General features: G+C 34.3%; 3 protein-coding genes across 7 annotated transcripts; 1 reads left to right on the top strand and 2 right to left on the bottom strand.

Annotated features, from left to right (window-relative positions):
- Window positions 1-2,311: 2,311 nt before the first annotated feature.
- Window positions 2,312-9,989, bottom strand: LOC123887315 (conserved oligomeric Golgi complex subunit 2). Of its 3 annotated transcripts, XR_006801420.1 has the most exons (13): window positions 9,378-9,989; window positions 8,600-8,806; window positions 7,341-7,677; window positions 6,888-7,049; window positions 6,581-6,680; window positions 6,264-6,479; window positions 6,074-6,182; window positions 5,585-5,785; window positions 5,175-5,279; window positions 3,533-3,658; window positions 3,301-3,435; window positions 2,940-3,162; window positions 2,312-2,769 (listed from the first exon to the last, which is right to left on the bottom strand). XR_006801420.1 is itself a non-coding variant. In XM_045936616.1 (12 exons), the coding sequence occupies exons 1-12, from the start codon at window positions 9,831-9,833 to the stop codon at window positions 3,049-3,051; spliced, it is 2,268 nt and encodes a 755-aa protein (XP_045792572.1). In that variant the 5' UTR covers window positions 9,834-9,989; the 3' UTR covers window positions 2,800-3,048. The 3 variants fall into 3 exon arrangements, 1 of the variants encoding a protein (XP_045792572.1); XM_045936616.1 differs by lacking the exon at window positions 2,312-2,769 and having other exon boundaries at window positions 2,800-3,162; XR_006801421.1 differs by lacking the exons at window positions 2,312-2,769; window positions 2,940-3,162; window positions 3,301-3,435 and having other exon boundaries at window positions 3,615-3,658; window positions 5,175-5,440.
- A 1,294-nt stretch (window positions 9,990-11,283) lies between these two features.
- On the top strand, window positions 11,284-15,783 carry LOC123887314 (SWI/SNF complex component SNF12 homolog). 2 transcript variants are annotated; one of them, XM_045936615.1, is made up of 3 exons: window positions 11,310-11,470; window positions 11,556-13,165; window positions 15,352-15,783. In XM_045936615.1, exons 2-3 carry the CDS (start codon window positions 11,586-11,588, stop codon window positions 15,410-15,412), a joined length of 1,641 nt encoding a protein of 546 aa, XP_045792571.1. In that variant the 5' UTR covers window positions 11,310-11,470; window positions 11,556-11,585; the 3' UTR covers window positions 15,413-15,783. The 2 variants fall into 2 exon arrangements, with proteins under 2 accessions (XP_045792570.1, XP_045792571.1); XM_045936614.1 differs by having other exon boundaries at window positions 11,284-13,165.
- Window positions 15,784-17,394: 1,611 nt separating this feature from the next.
- LOC123887313 lies at window positions 17,395-21,037 on the bottom strand. 2 transcript variants are annotated; one of them, XM_045936613.1, is made up of 6 exons: window positions 20,791-21,037; window positions 19,822-19,867; window positions 19,295-19,370; window positions 19,040-19,104; window positions 18,304-18,407; window positions 17,395-17,705 (listed from the first exon to the last, which is right to left on the bottom strand). In XM_045936613.1, exons 1-6 carry the CDS (start codon window positions 20,887-20,889, stop codon window positions 17,661-17,663), a joined length of 435 nt encoding a protein of 144 aa, XP_045792569.1. In that variant the 5' UTR covers window positions 20,890-21,037; the 3' UTR covers window positions 17,395-17,660. The 2 variants fall into 2 exon arrangements, with proteins under 2 accessions (XP_045792569.1, XP_045792568.1); XM_045936612.1 differs by having other exon boundaries at window positions 19,295-19,373; window positions 20,791-21,032.

The raw sequence follows: 21,037 nt of genomic DNA, 5'->3' as shown, positions 1-21,037 counted from the left end.
AAAATGGGATATTCATCTATCAACAAAAATATGCTCAAGATATATTGATGAGGTTTGGTATGGAGAATTGTAACAAAGTATGCAGTCCAATTGTCACTGGCTGCAAGTTAACAAAGAATGAAGGTGGGAAGCTTGTTGATGCTACTGAATATAGGCAAATGATAGGTTGTCTAATGTATCTTTTGGCCACAAGACCTGATCTTGCCTTCTCTGTATGTTTAGTAGCAAGATATATGGATAGGCCTACTGAACTACATTTGGCTGCTGTGAAAAGGATTCTGAGGTATCTGAAGGGTACAATCAATTTAGGGATATTGTATCAAAGGAATCAAGGTGAATTGAAACTGCAAGGCTGGACAGATTCTGACTATGCAGGTGATTTGGATGACAGAAAATCCACATCTGGATATGTGTTCATGTATGGAAATGGACCAATCTCATGGTCTTCAAAAAAACAAGCTATAGTGACTCTTTCCACTACTGAAGCTGAGTTTGTAGCTGCAGCATCTAGTGCCTGTCAAGCAGTATGGCTGAGAAGGATACTTGATCAACTTGGTCAAGCACAGGTGGGAGAAACTGTGATACTTTGTGATAACAGCTCTTCCATTAAGCTGTCAAAGAATCCAGTTTTACATGGTAAATGCAAACACATAGATGTTAGATACCATTTTCTGAGGGATCTTACCAAAGAGAAGATTGTTGAGTTGGAGCACTGCAGCACTCAAGATCAAGTTGCAGACATTATGACCAAGGCACTAAAGCTTGAGAGCTTTTGTAAATTGAGAGATAGACTTAGCATTTGTGATGTCATTACTGTTGTTTAGAATTTGTAATTCATACTTGTTTTAGAGGTTTAGCTTAAGGGAGGGTTTGTTGGATTGTAAGCTAAGCAGCCAAGCAGGCCTGGCTTGCCAAGCCCACAGGCGCGCGCGCAGGTTGGCTTGAGCCAACTAGTTGCTTGTTGTTCAAGCTAGTGTTAAATCTCCTTGTATACTTGCCTATATAAGGTGCATTGCCTTATGTGAATAATAGAGAACACCATTTTACCTAACACTATCCATCCTAGAATCCCGTTTTCCCCATTTCTATTTCTACTTTAAACCTAGCCTATTTTTTTAAAACCTAGCCTATTTTTTTAGGTTTATGTTAAATAAAAGCTAAAATAGTTTTTGTAAAATCGTAGGTCAAAACGAGTTTACACAATTTAACTCTCTGAAAATCAATAAAATCGTTTAAATTCGCACGTTTTTACCTACTTGAACGATTCAAAATCTCAAATTTTTTTCGTCAATTTAAAAGCTTAATTTTTATCACTTGAACATAATTTTTTGTACAAGGAGCATAAATTCTTTTAAAAATACATGTTATGTTATATTAGTAATACAATATGATATGCGTAAGTATTCAAAGACATTGACATTCATGAGCAATAGCATTTTAATATGGTTCCATATTCAGTCTAAATTATAGCAGCCTAGCAGCGAAAAATTTCTCTTATTTTATGCACTTTTACGAAAATAAGAAAGAAAAAAGAAAAAAATATACAAAAGAATATATGAAAACATGTGAGAGACCTAACTAATTATAATTTGATAAAATAATATAATATTATAAAGTTTTATGCAATTATTCAAATATAATAAGTTATTTAATAAATAATAGATACATAATAGGAGTTTCGTAAAAATAAAATAACAGGGGTTAAAATTTACAACATAGTCACTTTATTTTTATAGTTTTTGGTATTAACCCTTTTGTTCCCATGGAAAAGGGACTCCAGTAATCCAGAGTTCGACCACGAGGTAATTAAGTCTGGCTAAGAATACAATCACTTTATATTTCAATCCTATGTAATATTCATTCTCACATGACATGCATGACTATAGTCATATTAAATTCATAAGAATGAGAAAAAATCAATTGAGTGTGAATTATCTAATATTTAAAATTGATTTTTGAATTTAAAATTAATAATATATTAATTTTTTATATTTTCTGTAATTAGTATTCATAACACTTAAATTTCTAAATTAAAAATAACATTATTAATTTTAATATATATAAAATTTTAATATGAAGTAAAAACTCTAGAAGTTTAGGAGTTGAATTTACATTTCAATTCCACCTAAATTAATTGCATCGAAGTAAAAACTTAATTCTGACAAACATGATAATACATGTTGCACACCATATTGCTCACCGCCACAAGCAATCACTGCACCACCATGCTCTGGCACAATTGCGCCGCAAACCACCACTATTGAGTACATAGACTAAAATGCGAGTAACTCTTAACAAATTCAAACATTGGTTCACCACATTGTGGAAGTCTAGCTCCTTCCACTAGACCCAAATATCATTGGTAATATAAGTTTTACACGCATAAAATTACATTTTACCACATAGATGATTGTAGAGATATTTTAAAATTAATATAATAAAATGACATAATGATGAAGTATAATTGGATATATGTTTTTGTCAAAAAAAAAAAAGGATATATGTATTTTACTTTACACTTATAATGTATACCAATCATGCTTTCAAATCAATTAGATCCTATAAAAATAGCACCGAATCGAACATAAACTACCTAAAAAAAGCCAAAGGAGATAGATCATGTTGTCCCAAACCAAACTTCAAATTTCACGATTTGGTAGTCTTTCTGCCTAGATCACAATGAAACGTTAATTCGACGCTTGGCAAATTGCACTAGTGTTTGATACCAAAGCCAAACAAACATGAAGCGTATACAAGATATATATCAATCTGCAAGACCACAAAAAAAGAGCTGGTCGCCGGTTTGCAAATGCAATTTAAAAGAATTATGATAAGAATCAAGCTACAGAGATAACAACAGAAAACCTATCCCAGTGATAAAGGAGAAGCTAAAATATAAGTTACGAGCAAAAAAAATTCCATTCGAGAACTATAATAACCTGTGATTTGTGTATTATAAGATTTCATCCTTAAGTTACACAAGAAAATCTTGACCAAACAATAAAGCAATCAATCTACAGGCCGCATTGACTCCAAAGATGCAAACTCTTATAATTTAATTGTGTTCTGCTTATCTGCTGGAGCCACACACTGCCATAATGAACGATAGGATGCAATATTAACTGCTTCAACCCCTAGGGCAGCTAGGTTACGGGCATACTCCTGGTGACAATATGCAAGAGGAAGGTTATTATCTTAAAAGAAAGCATTCACAGTTTACAGGACATTCACTTAAAAAATTAATTTTGAAATTATGGCATCCGTGTCTTGTATGTTGCGGTGTGCAAGTATCATGCCTACCTGAATATCAAGGAACAACTGCATACACATTTTGTCAGGTTCAGAAACATTATTATCGGCGATGTCTGAACTTGCCCCGGCTCGTCTCTGAGCACTCTGCCTAATTTTCTGAAGAGAAGACTCTGTCTTTCTTGCCTGCTCGTAATAAAAATTTCTTAAACATTATCAAAGAATCCGAGAGATAAAAAATTCATCATTGTAGTACTTTCATCGATGTAGTTTGGATTCTTACCACACTAACAAGGTCGGAAGCTAATTCATAATAACGGTCAGTAATCTCAGTTGCAGCACAAAGGAGTATTTCTTTCTTGGTTTCACTTGCCAAATATCTAGAGGTTCTTTCCCCATCCAAAAAAGTCTGCATTTCATCAATACACACACTAAATTATTGAAAACAAATAATATTTCTCACAAATTATACATAATGCAATTTTTTTGCCAGGTTCATCATAATCTTTTGGTTTCCAATTTTATAAGAGTGGAATTAGATGTTATCTTTCCATTTTCTACAGCACGTGCAGATTGTAGACAAGAGTGTTCAAAATTGGGCACATGAAATGCCACAGCATATCAGATTGGATTCAATTTGCATGAGTGTAGTTTCACTCACCTCTAACCAAAAAGCTAAGCACAAAAGTAATTATTCTTCTTTCTTTTTGGGTTGAAATTTGAGGCCAAAGAGGCTAACCGGAAGCAGTTGTACCCACATTGCATGAACTTCTAATAATCCTTCCGGACTATTAGAATTGGGTATTGGACCTAACTCAACCCTACAAAACCGGCTTGTAAGGTGAGGATTGCCTCTTACTTATAAACCCTTGTCCAGGCCAACTCACATCCGATGTGGGACTTCTTAACACGGACTTGCAATAATTCATAACATGGGCAGCCCACATAACAATAGTTGTTTAATTATAAAAATTTTGGTTGAAATTGAAATGTGAGGCAGAAGGCTCACAGAAGCAGTGATACCTACATGAACATGTAATAATCAACAGTTCATATCTTAATAACAGTTTCCTAAATGTGTTTTATACAAATGCAACTGATAGAATCCCAATAATAAAGTTTTAATGCCTTGCCAAGGATTTCCCACCAAATTTAGTGAAAAGCATTAGTGTGGATTGTATCTCAAGTGCAAATTGCCCCTTTAGGTTGAGTATATTTCAAATGCCAAAAATTGTTTTAAATGCCAAATTTATATTTAAATCAAAACTTCGTTGAAAAAAAAATTAAATCAAAACTCATGTTTTGCAGATCAGGATTTTCTACCAAATGCAAAAGACAAACCATAGATTGCATATCAACTGTGCATCTAGTTCCTACTCCTATATTTAAGAAACATACTTCATATATATATATATTAACCGGATCCTCCATGTTCCTTTAAAGATTAAAAATGCCACTAGATACAAACTAGAACGCTGCTTTCACAAACATTGATGAAACAGCTGAATACCAGTTCAGTTTAAACCATCCCATGGTTTAATGTTGAATACCTTTTGTGTGCCTCATGCATGCGGTTGGGTGTGGAAATAGGTGTATAACATTAATGACTCTCCTTGTATGGGGAAGATGAAATTTTTGTGAAAATAAAATTTATTAATAACATACGGGGATTTAAGGAAATTTATCAATCTATAAAGGACCAAAAATAAACTCGTGTCTCCTATAAAAAAAACTGGATGGAGTAATAATGAAATCAAGCACCATAAATGTTAAAGCTTTCTCTATGATCATGCTATCGGACCCAACATCCTACCAAATATATATCACCATCCCATTGTATTTAAATCCAGCTAACCAGTGACCATGAAAAGAAGTAATCAGGGTGAAAATAATATTAAGTATAAAACATAATCGATATCACATACCTTTAGGGGACGTAATACTCCCGCAACATATGGTGAATGCCTAACAGGTAGAGGCTTATTAGTCATCCTGTAAGTTGCTGTTATCCCCTTCATCTGTCTCAAGTCCTAGATTATTTTTGAACAAGCGAAAAAAATGAACAAATAGGAATGGAATTGGGGGAAGTAAAGGAAGGAAAAAAAAGTCTAGAAAATTGCAAATATATGTCTAACAAGTAGAGGCATAATAGTCATCCTGTTGCTTCTATCTCCTTCATCTGTCTCAAGTCCTAGATTATTTTTGAACAGGCGAAAAAAATGAACAAATAGGAATGGAATCGGAGGAAGTAAAGGAAGGAAAAAAACAAGTCTAGAAAATTGCAAATATATGCATCCCTGAATAAGGCAACCAATTTAATGAATACACGCTCTACCTCGACTGATTTTTCCACCAGTGACTCCACCACTGCTTTGATGACCAAAGGTTCTAAAGATTTCAAGGATTGACCACTTTGTAAAATGCTCTGCCTTACTGATTCAAGAACATCGGGGGAGCAGGAAGATAACGCCTGAACCACATGTTGTAAGTAATCACCATGAACATGCTCCTCCAAGCATCTTATATCATGAATAACCTACAAATGAATTCACGTCTGTTATGATTTAATGTGAAATCATATCCTCATTTTGCATATCTGGCAATATTGCAAGCAACACAATTGTTATTTCATCATACTACCGTTTTTTTTTATACACAAATCCTCAAACAAGAATTTCACAAAAAGTCTAGTAAAAGACAATATACGTATGGGTATGAAGTATTTAAAGCAGTGGATCTCCTAGATTTACTTCAAGTCTAGCATACAGATGTAGGTTAAGTGAACACAAAGCAGACAAAAACAAAGTTAAGGCATGATGCATACAAAGATAAAGTCATCTATGACAGCTGAAACGGCCCATTCGCGCCCGGTGCCGGTGCTTGTATTATGATTCTTGCGTGCAGTCAGTCCAGATGACAGCCAATTTGAGTATCTGTAATTCAAAGATAAGTTAGCTTCTGTTTTGTTCAGCAAAAGAGAAACAAAAATTGTTAACATTCAACCTTAAACTGACCTAGAAAGAAGCTGCAAGGATAGGCGAAGGAACTTGTCGGAACAAGAAAGGACAAGAACATCTTCTCTCCAGCACAATCTCAAACTCTCCAACAGTGTTACACTTTGTTTTAGTGTTAAGTCTTGATAATTTGCTTCGCTGGGATCTAAACTTTGAACAGGGACAAGACTGGATGTTGTCAGCACAGAATCTAAAGACCCTGCTATTTCCTGAAACCTGAGGCAATTGAAGATATGAGATCCATATCACTAATAACTCAGATATTCTTGTAAAGTTATGACTCATAACTTTATGACCTTCTTAAAGAAGATAATCACCTCAAAGAAAAATATACTCCAAGATTCCATTGCTTCATGAACTCGGTATAGATTGCTTCGGATCGAAATTTAGCAACAGCAGACCTGGACGGACAATAGCCTTGCATGAAATTAAATGACATTTATTAGTGAATATATACACTTAAAGGCAAAATTAACATGTAACAATAAATTTAGCAAATAGACTGCCAAATCCATATATTATCAAATCAGCAAAATCGTTTGCCACTTGAAGGCTACCTTTTCTTGATTCTTTTTGTTTCTCAAGGTGAAAAGTAAGATTAGCCGAAAGGAAATATGACTCTACCTTCTAGACAAGCCAAGAACTCCAAGCTTGATTTGTAATTTTTCAAGAACTCTGTTGGTCTTCCAGGAGAAAATGCACCTGGTTTTCCCTTCTGAATAGCAAAGAGAACCTCTTTAAGGATTGAATTAGCCAAGAAGTCAAATACGTGCAAACCTGAATTTTCTGCACCAAATACCAAACTTTAGATATGTAAATATAATGCTTTGACAAGTAAGCATGATATTTGTTGGCACAACCTCAAGCACGACCATAAAATAAATGACTTGGCTAACAGTACATGTAGTAAAAGAAAAAGTGAAAGGTGATTAACTTCTAACTTTTAAAGACCAAGAGGAATAGAGGATTAAGGAATGCATCAGAGCAATGACTGACATGGTCCAAGAAACCAATGCACTATGACAGATTAAGACTCATGTGGATCCTAAAGTGGTAAGAAAAAGATAGATGAGGTACCGGCTGAAGAAATATCCAATAAAAATTTGCAGTCTTTATAAATGCACTCCTTAATTAATTGATAATCATTTTCAAGCCCATCCCCAGATGAACCAGCAGCCACAGCCAATGGCCCATGTGGGATAATCTTCTGTATCAATGGAGCCACAACAGTGACTCGGAAAGTTTCTTCTGCATTCTTGGTGTTATCAATGGCAGCATATGCACGTAAGCAATTGTAAATTGCAGTTGCATCCCGGTGCTCTAGACCATCAACAAAGCAATGTCCCAAGCTTGCATCTACTAATAGGCTTGCATTTTGAATCCTCTTCTCCATATTCTCAATAAAAGGCAGGTCCTGTACTGGCAGAATAGAGAAAAAGAGATGAGCACAGAATGTACCAAGATCTTAAAAAGAAGATAAACTTTATGGTGAACCACAAACCTCTGAAACATTAGAAGAAAGTTAAAATAAATACAAAATATATCAACACCAGCAAAACTTCAAGGCACATATAATACTATCAACAATCTAACACTCTGAATGTTACCTGCTAGTTCATCATGAAAATGTCGAAATGACAAAATAAGTAGTGGCATGAGATATTTGATCATAGTCAAGTTGCTATTTTTATTCAATAAATTATCAAAGGATTCTTCCAAACAAAGAGATATCAACATCAACTACAAACACACACACACACAACATAATAGCTCCCTTTCTAGTCTTTGCCATTCTGCAGTCCACTGATCCTAACAACTACAATCAAAGCTAAATGAAAATGCACAGTAAACACAAACAGTAGACTATGGACTTTCAATGCCTGGTTATTATGTATAATAATTTAATACATAATAAAGTATTTTAATTTGACTAGTCATATCTATAATTACCTGAGCATGACTATCTTTGTCAGTATTGTCCCTTTCATGTTTCTTTATTTTATTTTATTTCCCTTTCAGAATGCTAATTAGTCGGTGCTGTGTGTGTGTGTAAACAATAGTAACCCAAATAGCACCCAACACATAGCCTACAAAATGGTATTATTTTATTTCCCTTTCAGAATGCTAATTAGTCGGTGTTGTGTGTGTGTGTAAACAATAGTAACCCAAATAGCACCCAACACATAGCCTACAAAATGGTATACCTTTGGCCTCTCACCAGGCTTTTGAAAACAATAGTTTTCAACTAAAATTTTAATGCCATGTTGCCAACTAATTTATAATTTTTTCTGGAAATTGTCAGCAAGTATTCAACAAAAATAAAAATTAAAACAAACCTTTGCATGTGTAACATAGAACTTTAGTCGGTTCATCTCACTGGCAATTCTTTCCAGCAACATACTTTGTGTCTCTCTAACACTTGTCCCATTCTCAACAGGCTGCACAGAAACGCCATTGCTCAATGAATTTTTGTCGTACAAATTCACGTCTCCATTTGACCAGTCTGAAGGTACACTAGGCAGCTCCTTTATTAGTTTCTCAACCTGCAATTTTGAATGAATCTTGAGCCAATGCCTTTTGTCTTAACCCTAAGGTTTCCAAAATCAACGCTACAAATCATTGTCAACAAACAAATCTTATTGAATGTAACGTACTAACGTCCATGTGATGAAAAAGTTGCCCTCGGTTTTAGAAACATTCATCAAAATAAACCACAACCACCCTAAACCTAGCAATGAGATTGATGCTACACCCTAACTAAAACTAAACAAGTTAACCAAAAATCAATAGCATAATAATCTTCCTCCTCAAAACAAATACATTGTATTTCAGATCGAAGACGTATCTGGTGTCCGACACACTGACACATGGCATTACATTCAATCACTTCTATTTTTTCAAATTATTATCGGTCTTTGGTCTTTACTCTTTACGCAATGGTGTAATTTGTTCGTGTATGTAATTCATATAGTACTAAGTAATAAAATTACACTATCTATGCCTAAAAACTGAAGAAATGTCATTAGTTCTCGCATAAAAAATTCACCAATTCTATTCTACAACGTTTAATAAGCAATTAGAGTCACAATTAAACACTAAAGATGCAACAGCTACCTTGGAAACCACATGAAACGTATCAAGAAGAAGCTCCAAAGTCTCTCTCGCAGAAGCAGCTTCAGATCTTTGCTTCAAACCATTCTTTATAGCAACAAGCGAAACATCAACAGATCCTCTAAACTGTTCGATCTTCTCTCGAAGTTCAACGAGCGGTGCTCGCATCCGCACCACAGCAGCATCAACATCGACAAGCTTAGTACTAAGATTAACGAAATCAGTGTAATCGCGATTGATGAGATCAATGAGTTCGTGATTTAGGGATGAGAGATAGTTGTTAAGCTCTGAACGGAGAGTATCGAAGGGGACGAAGGTTCGGAGTTCGGAAATATAGGATTCGGAATCGAAATCAGGGGAGAGGAATGATGCGGGTTTGAACCATAGAGGGTGGGAGTCGAGTGGATCGGAGAAGAGGTTGGTGGCGGATCTGTGATGCGCTGGGATTGGATCCGCCATTGTTAAGTTGTTGAGAAATTTTGGAGAGATTGAATTTGTTTAGTTAGGAATGGAAAATTCACGATATAACTGTAAACTGCTTGCACTGGGAATAGTCTCAATAGTCCCTTTTCTTTTTCTAATCTCCACCGGCAATTTTAACACCGATATATATATATATATATATATATATATATATATATATATATTTCTTTTCTTAACACCGATACTCTGTTGAATTTAGGGAAATGATAAAGTGCACGACACGATAAATGATTTCTACTATTTCTATTTGTTTCTCTTATTTGATTTGAATTAAAAATGATTATTTTCTATTGGTTCTACTATAATTAATCCTAATTCATGATTTATTTTGGTAGTAAGAGTTTGGTATATTTGACCTTTATTCAATTGAAGATTTGCAGAAAAATTGTTTTGGACTATAGCTAATGACGGTGAGGTGGTATAGCAACAATGTTTAGATTATGCTTATTTTTAATCAGATAAATTAGCATTAAACCCATTAAATGAGTATATTGCATTGAGTTTTTGCGTGGGTGTGCAACTTCGTGTCAAGAAGGTGTCGTGCCATATAGCACCACTCATTGAATTATTAGGATTTGTATGCTGTAGAGAGTAAGGAATTAAACTTAAAGTGAAATTTAAGGATTTGATTATTGCTGTATAATAAAAAGGGTTTGTCTAACATTTTTTTAACAATATCCCTGTGTTAAAATAATCAAAAGTGATAATTTTTTATGGAAAAATAATAATGATTTATTAAAAAGTTTTATTTAATATAAAATACACAAGTTTCAATACAAACTTTTTTAGGTGTGCAAATTTGTACATGATAGAAAAATCCTAACAAAAAACATAGCACTATATTATATTTCAGTTTAACAAGTGTAGTGTAACGTGAGCGAGTTTTGTTTGCCCCATAATTTTTTTCTGATTATATTTTGTAATGTGAAAATTAACTACTATCAACTAATTTAAAAACTCGTGCATTCGCACGATTCCATTGACTTTTATTAGATATTTGAGCTTGTCACTATATTGATGTAGACAATTTATTTAAAATTTTGTTACGTAATATTGTTAAAATATAAGTGGATTATTGTCTTAATTAAATTATTTATTGTAAACTTATTTATTCAATATTTTATGTTTTATTGACAAATAGGACGGACTCAAATAGTTTTTTTTCATAAAGCCCATATTGAGATAGGCTTTTGGAAAATTTCTCATCTCACCTACTCACTTTCTCACCCACTCCCTGTTTTTTCCATTTTTGTCTTTGGTCAAAAAATTCGGAACGCGTTTTCCAAATTTTTTTTGCCTTTAAAAACAACTTCGGAATGTGTTTTCCGAATTTTTTCCAAATTTAAACTAAAAAAATTCGGAAAACACGTTCCGAATTTTTTGACCAAGGACAAAAATGGAAAAATAACGTTGGGTGGGATGAGAAATTTTCAGGCTTTTGAAGGCCATAACCCACTCACCACTTTTTGAGGCCCTTGTTCAAATATATCACTCGCACTTAATTTACCCTGAGCAAGAGTAATGAAACTTTGAAGAACTCAGAAAGTGAAAAAAGAAAATGAACTGAAACCAAAAGCAAATCACACACACAAGATGATGAATTGAAAATAACAGTAAGCAACGTTTTCTCTTTCGCGGGTTTATCGTTTTCGTAATTAGGGTTTTTCATTTATTCTTTATTTCCCAAATTATTTTCAGATCCCAAAATCGTTTCTTTACTACAAAACAATGAACAATAACAATAATCCACCCAAGATTCCGGCGACGGCGCAACCGTCGTTTTTAGGCAGTTCATCAATCGCCGTTAACCCACCACAACCAATTCATCTTCTCACTCAGTCTCATCCCCAAACTCAAGGTTCTTCTTCAACATTCCCCGGTCACTTTCAGCTATCACAACCTCAACCCCATGTCATTGCACAACAACAACCACAATTTCCAAACCCTCGTTCTCACCCTCAAACCCAACTACAACAACAGCAGCAGAAGCAGCAACAATCTGTTAGCCAAATGCATATTAACAATAACACTAATGTGGCTTCTCCTGCAACTGCGGCGACAACTACTACTGCTGCTGCTACAACTACTACATCTGCAAAGCGTGCACATCAGAAGTCGAGTTCGCGTCCACAAGGTTCACCGAGTGGTAATCAAACATCTGCTTTTAAGACTATGGAGTTAACTCCTGCTCCTTTAAGGAAAAAGAGGAATTTACAGGAGAATTTAATACCGGAAAAAGTGGCTAAGCTTGTGCCCGAGTCTGCGATTTATACTCGGTTACTTGAACTTGAGGCTCAGATAGATGCTGTTTTAAATAGGAAAAAGATTGATGTGCAGGAGGCTGTTAAGAATCCTCATTCCGTTAGGAAAACTCTCCGTGTTTATGTGTATAATACATTTTCAAATCAGACAAAATTGGATTCTGGGAAGGTTGGTGGTGTGGAGGAGCCTTCTTGGTCGCTTAGGCTAACGGGAAGGATATTGGAAGAAGTTGGTAAGGATTCTGTTGTGGGAGGGGTTTCGAAAAAGGAAAGTTTGTACCCAAAGTTTTCGGCTTTCTTTAAGAAAATTACGGTGTACTTGGATCAGGGATTCTACCCGGATAATCATGTTATGGTATGGGATAGTGCTCGTTCGTCTGTACAACAGGATGGTTTTGAGGTGAAGAGGAAAGGAGACAAAGAATTTACTGCAGTTATTAGGTTAACAATGAATTACTCGCCTGAGAAGTTTATGGTTTCAACACCGTTGGCTAAAGTTTTAGGGATTGAGTTTGATACCCGTCCTAGGATAATGGCAGCTCTATGGAACTATGTGAAATTCAGGAAGCTACAGAGCCCGAATGACCCTTCGTTCTTCATGTGTGATGCTTCTCTCCAAAAAGTGTTTGGGGAAGAAAAAATGAAATTTTCATTGGCTTCACAGAAGATATCACAGCATTTGTCACAACCACAGCCTATACACCTGGAGCATAAAATCAAGCTTTCTGGAAATTGTCCTGCTGGAACTGCGTGTTATGATGTGCAGGTTGATGTGCCTCTTCCACTACAGAAAGATATGTCGGCATTCTTAACAAGTATGGAGAGTCACAAAGAAATTGATGCTTTTGATGAAGTGATTTGTACGTCCGTAAAGAAGATCCATGAGCATCTTAGGAGACGAGCTTTCCTTCTTGGCTTTAGTCAGTCTCCAGCAGAGTTTATTAATGCCTTGATAGTTTCTCAGGGTAAGGATTTAAAGCTTGTTGCCGGAGATGCCAGCCATAATGCCGAAAAGGAACAGCGTTCTGAATTCTACAATCAACCATGGTAAGCATTATGCTACTTCACCTAATTTAATTTGTTGTGTTTTGACTTAGAAAGGCATGTATGAATAATATTTAGCTTACATCTTGGTTCTGTATGACCTTAATGTTTGTGTTTATTTGCTAAATATTGAGAGTTGAGAGAGAAGCATCCTTTAAAGCCGGCACTTCAAAGAAGCAGCTATGTCTATATTGGGCACTAATTTTAGGGAAAATTTTAGAGATGAATAACTCTAATATTTCACACTGCTTTGCAGTATCCCGTGTTTGTTCCATTGTTTTAAAACCCATACCAGTCGTCTAATCAGTCGAAACCCTGGGTCAATGGGTTACCAGTCAGACCAATGGGTCACTAGCCTGACCACATAAATTAAAATATATTAAGAGCATATCACATGAGAACTCTTGTTTATTATGAGAATCGAGAATTCTAAATAGTAGTCAGAGGACATGAATCAACGGATCAGATTAAAAAATTAATTAAAGGGTTACGTGATCCACTAATAGTTATACGGGCATAATCCTTCCTTTGGTTCCGCCCAATTGCAAACTTATTTCATTGGCACTGTTCATACCTCAGACTTCACCATTATTTGGACGATTTGACTCAAATCTTATCGATTTATCATTTTCAAATTCCAACTTTTCCTTGTTTTTTTTCTTTCATTTTTCTGATAATTCGGCTCTAAGCCGTGCATCGTCTTTTTCCTTTGCTTAGCCATTGTTTCCTTTTTCTATTTAGTTAGATGAGTGTAATCGGTGATTGGCGCTGATCTTTAAAGATACAACGGTATTGCTTCTTTATTGTTTTTGTTTAGCCTGAACATTGGATTTTCTTCCTTATATGAAAGAACAGTTTTCCCCCAATTTGTTATTGTACTGTGATCATCCTCATTTTCTTTTTTGCAACTTCTTTTCTTAAAATTGATGACTATCCAGTTTCTGATTTTTTGGCTGTACTACCTAATGTGTTGCATTGCATCTCCCCTGATGGGAGAGGTGGGGTGAAAACTGAAAATACACTGCAATGCACAATGCCTGCAGAGGAGGTGACAAACTCCCAACTATTAATGGCTCATGTGACCCTTTAATTATTTTTTTTAATCTGAACAATTGATACACATCCAACGACTATTTTTGAAAGTTCTCGTTTGTCATAATAAACTAGAGTTCTCGCATGATACACTTCCTTTTATTGTGTTTCTATATATATAGGGGGGCATATCAAGTGTGAGCAATGAGTTATATCCCTTAGATTAAAATCAATGGTGCCAATCAATTTAAACTTTAAAAACTGCACGTGAATCGTTTTTTCTCCGGTATTTGTGTGCTTGTGTCCATCTCTTGTGCTCCAATCTGTTTTCCACCTGACCCCTCATCTTCGTCATACTTGATGTTAATTTTCTGATTTTTTAGGCGTAAAACAAATATTGATTCATTGCACCTAATAGAAATTGATTCACAATCATGTAAAGCACCTTCCATTAACTAACCCCTTTCAACAAAATTTGATATAAAATCTTTCATTTACAGTAAAAATATCTTTCAATGGACAAACAGTCTCAATGTAACACAATTTTGAACACAACCGTGGGATAGGCAACACCAGGCACAGTTGAGTCAGAGGTTAAGTCGATTGCCCTTGTCGGGATGTTGATGATCCATAATCCAAATCGCGCGTGTGTGTGTGTGTGTGTTTAAACCAGTCGGACCGGTTTAAAACACTAGTTTGTTCTGTGTTCTTAAGTGGTCTTTAATAGTAAATGGACAAGGCTCCTTCAAAGTGATTAAGCAAGGGTGAATACTAATAGGACCTTCATGTTTGGACAGCACATTGTTATCGTATTCCTTAAATTTAAAAGCACATGCATCTTTATTTATTTTAGAGACAATCTCGCTTTAGAGAGGCTTTTCTGTAAAACCGTGTATTACAGCTTCTGCAACACGTTCTGATTGTGCTCTGAAATTATGTCAACATTATTCAAACAGCAATATGTTTTAAGTCTAATTTGTGGAATTGTGGGGCAAAAGACAGTAAGTGATTCCATCTAGATGCAGTATTATAGGACTGAAGATTTAGGACCCCAATTATTTTTGCATTCTTTAAGTAAACATTATTCAAACAGCAATTGATCATGTATATTATAAGGTGTTTCTGATTGGTTTGTGTTCTTTTATGAATATTTGCAGGGTTGAGGATGCTGTCATTCGCTATCTGAACCGGAAAAGTGCTCGAACTGATGCTCCTTGATTTGAAGCATTTGATGGAAAATTGGGAAATAGTTGTTTTCTGTGGTGGCAGGGGAGATGATTAATTTCCTTTCATCAATTGGTCTTATTCCAGCCTTGCTAAATTTTCTATTCCATCCTTCATTTTTGGAATTGAGTACTGAGCATATTGACTCAAGTAGTTTCTGATCATTCCTGGCTCGCTTCTGGAGTCCCTCAACCATATTTGTATCTATTGATTCTCATTAACTGATATCTCCTCTTTGACAATGGTAAAATGAGCCAAGAACAGTTAGCTAGTTTCTTGCGTAGCATCAATTACAACCTTTGTATTGGTATATTGAATGTTATGGGTAGTGGTATATTGAATGTTTTGGTTAAAACTTAGAACTATACCATGTTTGTTTTTTAAGGTACGTAGCATATTTTTCATGTGGCTAGAACTAGAAGTAGTGATTGACCAAATTAAAATTTAAATGCTAAGCATAAAACCATGTACAACTTAAATAATGAAGGTAAAATGAAGTTGTAAGAGTAAAGTTTTAGCTGCGTTAGGACTAGACATGACAAGATAATACAGGACAAAACAAAATTGTACCGGAGAGATATAATGCGATAATATTTTTATATTCGAAAATAAAATGAGTATTTTTTGTATTTTCTATGGTTGTACCGTAGACAAAAAGTTGTCCTGTGGTTTAGTGAGCGACAAAAAATCTTGTTTTTGTCCTGTCCCTTGCTACCTAATTTGTCCGGTCTCAAAACCAGTTTTAAAACAAATAGGGTATAACAAAAGTTATCAAATCTAGTCTCCTGTTTTTTTAGCAAATCAAATGCACCCTTAGTGTTACTAAGTGCTATTATGGACACAAGTTAGACCTAACGCTGCCTTAACCCATTTAGTATCATTTCTCTCATTCCATTATTAATCCGTCGTCATTTTTGTCCATCTCTTTTGCCTTTCTTGTCTTAGTCAGCAACTCAGTCTAATTATTGTTCATGATTTTATTCTTATGTTTAAGATTTGTTTTTATTCTTTCCGTTTTTGTCATGATTCATATTTTTTCTTCAATTACTACAACTTTTTCCATAGTTTTTATTGACTTCTTTGAAACTGGTTTACCACTCTTGGAATTTCTAAGGTGATGAAATGGCGAGGTTATATAATGTGGTGGTTTTATTATTGATTAGTAAAGTATTTGAACTTGTATAATTCATTAGTAAGAGAGTATTTGAACTTATATAAGACGATTGAACAAAAAGGGAAAGAGACGATCCATTTTTGCACTTAAATGGTTAAGTGTGTATAGTTCTACAATTTTGTATAATTCATTTTAATCGTAAACGTTTTATGTTTGAATACATTTACTCAAAAGTGATTTGGAATAATAAATTTGAGGGCAAAAACCATGTTTAAAGACAAAATCTGCAAATCATAACTTCAAGTTAAAATCAATTTTAGAGACAATTAATTTTAATCACAAAATCCCCAAGCATACCAAAATCCTTCAAGTCTTCGTGCCAAGGTGAACTAATTTGGCAATTGATCTACAGAATAGACACAAACTAGGTAGCTGAGGATTGTGAAAGACAAAAGTTAGAACTGAAGTCAAAGAGATGCTTACGAAAAGTATAGAAAAACATTGGACAAACCTTGCATACTTGCAAAGTTGTCGAAGTTGAAAAAGTCAAAAATTAAGGTTTTCTCCAATTCAACCAAAACAAAACAAAAAGGTCTTCTCCGACAAAAAGATCAAGATGAAAGAAATGTCCCAAGACTCAACTCTATGTTACAAATTATAGTTATTTATGTCGTTTTTCAATAAAAATAAAAGTTATCCTTACCAAAAATTAAAAATAAAAGTTATAATTATTTAGCTAGAGTATTATTTATTTTTGATGAAGTCAACAACCAAATAAGTCAATAACAAGTGTCTCAATACATACATTAAACAAAAATTTAGGCATGTACACTGGTCAAAATCCTGTAAAACCAGAAGTATATAAACTAAAATCAAGGCTTTCAATTTATAACAAAAAATTATCATAATTTAGTACATAATACATACACTCATGAAACAGTAGTGACAAAACGATAATATTTTTTTCTTCGATAAATAGTGCCAAAACGATAATATTCAAATTTCGCCACAGTTACAGTTTACACTAGCTTTATATGTATATTAGTTCCATATCCTAAGTTACATGAAGAACAAAAACTAACTACTCTTACATTGGACCCTGAATGATCGGGAATTCCACCCTCCATGCTATGCTTTCCCAGCTGCATCTTTTAGACGCGTAATAAGCTCCTCCTATACATTTTATTTCTCGAATTAGAATAGAAAATATGTATAAAAGTTGCACGAACAAGGACTTCGACAATAGTCAGTCATGGATAAATAATAAATCAGTTCATAACCATTATATCATTATGATGAATTGTGTTATTTTGACATCAATTTGGATGATCGGTTTGAATATTTGATAATTACGTTTTGTGGATGGTAATGAATATAACAAGGTGACGCAACTCATTTAAAAACAATTGACCACAATTTTGAATGTCAGTGACCACAATTTTCAAGTGAATATTTGAACACAATTTAGATTGTTAATGGATATATGTATATTTGAATACCTGAAAGTTATGGCTAACTATGTTAGTGGATGGTTAATGAGTTGTGACACTTATTATATTCATAAACTATCCGCTAAACACAATCAACCACATATTTGAACTGTCCAAATTGATGTCAATTATGCGTCAAATATCATTTCTCTTATGATATATATATATATATATGAACCACCATTAAGCAAAAGTAAACAAAAAAACTACCAAGCAACTTGTTTATTATCATATGCAGTCTCAATGCAACTTATATATGAATGTATGTTTAAACTACTTGCCTTCTTTCCTTTGGTTGGAAGACCTTTAGCTTTTAAAAGAGCTCGAAGCTTGTCTACAGTCAAGCTTTGGAAGTTCCGATTGGATGTTCGACCGTTTGATCCCTCTGCATGTTTAAAAGCCATAGCAAGACAAGATGAGAAATACCGAGATTTACTGTAGAATACAAGTGGTAAAAAATGTCCAGCCATCTCATTATGGGTCTAGGGATAATATCATCACTACAATAAAGTCTCAAAGAATCGGGCCTAGCTAAGTGAGCTACAAACTCATTGGCCTTAGAAACGTTCTTAATGCCAAATGCAAATGTTCTTGGTTCACTGTAGATTCAACTAGTGACTTGAATTTATAGAAATAAAACAAACATGACAACCCCATTTGACAAGAATTGTTATATCCAAAACAGGCATCTTGAGAACGCAAACTTGATACGCATTACTAACTATGATATTTTTATCAGTTTAATCTACATTTGAGAAAAAAAGATTGGCTAAATTATTTTATTGGTGTATATAAAAATACAAATCTAAGCTTTATGGCATGTTTAAACATGTATAAGACAGAATACGACATCTAAGCATGAAAAAGGAACCATGAGACAAGTGGTGATAGACACGTTTAAGAATTAGGAAGATGAACTAGCAGTCTCAACTCTCAAGAAAACAAATATTCTTGTATCCAGCAAAAAGAAAGATATGAACCCAATCCTAATGCATCATAAAGATCATCTGAACCCACCTTGTTGAGAGTTTGCTTGATTATTTGGTTTCTTGGCTGGACCTCCCAGACCCTTTTCAGCAGTTCTGATAAAAAGTTTGATGAGACAAAATCAATAACACTGGAACAAGATAAAAATATAGACATAAAAGAATGGGAGACATCCATAAATAATTTGCATAAAAAAACTACCAAGCAGTATGAAATAGGGAAAAGCTCAACAAATTATATAATACACTTGACTCTTCCACAAAAGGCGGGGCGTGGGAATAATACCTCTTTTTTGAATTGTCATTCTTCAATGTGAGTGCTCTGATCAGTATGTTCTGTGTATTTGTCTTAATATGTTGCCCTTCTGGATGATAAGTAATGGAGTCAAAACCACTTCACAACAATTTTCTACTTATAGCTAGAATTCATATGACGAAACAACAGCTTGGAAAAATATATATCATGGCATTATGACCAAGTGGGTGGAAGGAGCTTTTACTGTAAAAAATAATTCCATAATTTCTACAGAACACATAGGAACAAAAAATTCAATAACATGATTCATTTAAAAAATGAATCTTTCAATCCTTCAAGTTAGGGGAGCTAAGGAGATGGAAAAACATTCTTCTAACTCTGGTGACAAGAATGAATCTGTTCAAAATAGTACATCATCATAGTAATAATATACTATACCTTATGGCACACCTAAGGAAGATAAACTTACTACAATAGTATAAAGGAAATAAGTACTACAATATGCTTTATAAGTTACATGAACAAGTCAAAATACTTTAAGCTAATGAATGAGAAACCTGGTGGTGTGGTCTTGTGATCGCATACATAAACCCGCATCCCATTCTGCAAAATCAAAAGATAAAATTCAAACATAAAGTCACTCATATAAACTCACGAAACCATTAAAACTTAAAAGATACTACTTCAAATTTTACATCAACGAGGTGCCATAAAATATATCATCATAACATTGACAGCATAACATAAAAAAGATTAATGTACATTTAGTAAAATAATTACACAGACACTATATGATATGTGACACCGTATAAATTTATCTCATCTCTCTTACTTTTTAACTTCCACAACTTATAAGCATTTCAAAAATACATATGAAAACCAAATGACGCCGTATTTGAGATCAAAGTTTTAATGTCTAAAAATCATCTCTCAAATTGTTTTTAACAGCAAAATATATTATTAATAATAACCAGTCTCCGTACAAGTCGAACAGAGACCAGGAGAAACGGAACTACAATAAACAAAGACGCCGGATATAACCGTAACACCATTGAATAAAACCAAAACCGACACTATCTAGTAGAGGTCCACTTCTAATCCCATTCTTAGAAAAGGCACTCCCGCCTCCAGACCACCAAAGAAGACACCAATCCAACCCATAAATATGCCACTAGACTCTAACTCCCAATCTCGAAACAAAAGAAATAACGTTCATCAGACAAACAAACAAGGATCCTATTGATCTAATCTATCTATAATCTATACCATTACCACGATAGAACAATTATTGAATAAACATCAAAATAAATATCAAAATAAGAGCTACCGTAACATCTAAAATGGATGATTAAACTCTAAACTAATAATTTTGAAACTTGAGATATAAAATCACATATACATTAGCAATTATCAAGTTAGGGTTCAAGAATTGCATCGATAGAATTAATAAAAGTAAAATAAAAGGGAAGTTGAAATAAAAACCTAATTGTAGCATAGAAGAAGATGGAAGATCGAAAAAAATGTACCGAATTGCAAGAAATTGAAGGGGAAGTGAAGGTGCCGCGAGAGGGAAGATTGACGAGGTATTGAGAAGCACCACCACCGGAAGAAGAAATTGAATCCATCGGCGAAGTAGTAAAGTAAAAAACTGTGTTGGTTTGGTTTTGTTTGGTTTTCCCTCTAAAGTGTGTTATTTATATATGGAATGAAATTAAGGCTAAAGTGGACCTTTGTATGTGGACTTACTTTGACAATGGATCTGCTCTGCTCTGC

This window comes from Trifolium pratense, linkage group LG5 (genome assembly GCF_020283565.1).
Source record: "Trifolium pratense cultivar HEN17-A07 linkage group LG5, ARS_RC_1.1, whole genome shotgun sequence".
NCBI lineage: Eukaryota > Viridiplantae > Streptophyta > Magnoliopsida > Fabales > Fabaceae > Trifolium > Trifolium pratense.
The sequence above is the reverse complement of the archived record's forward strand: the minus strand, read 5'-3'. Positions and strand labels throughout refer to the sequence as shown.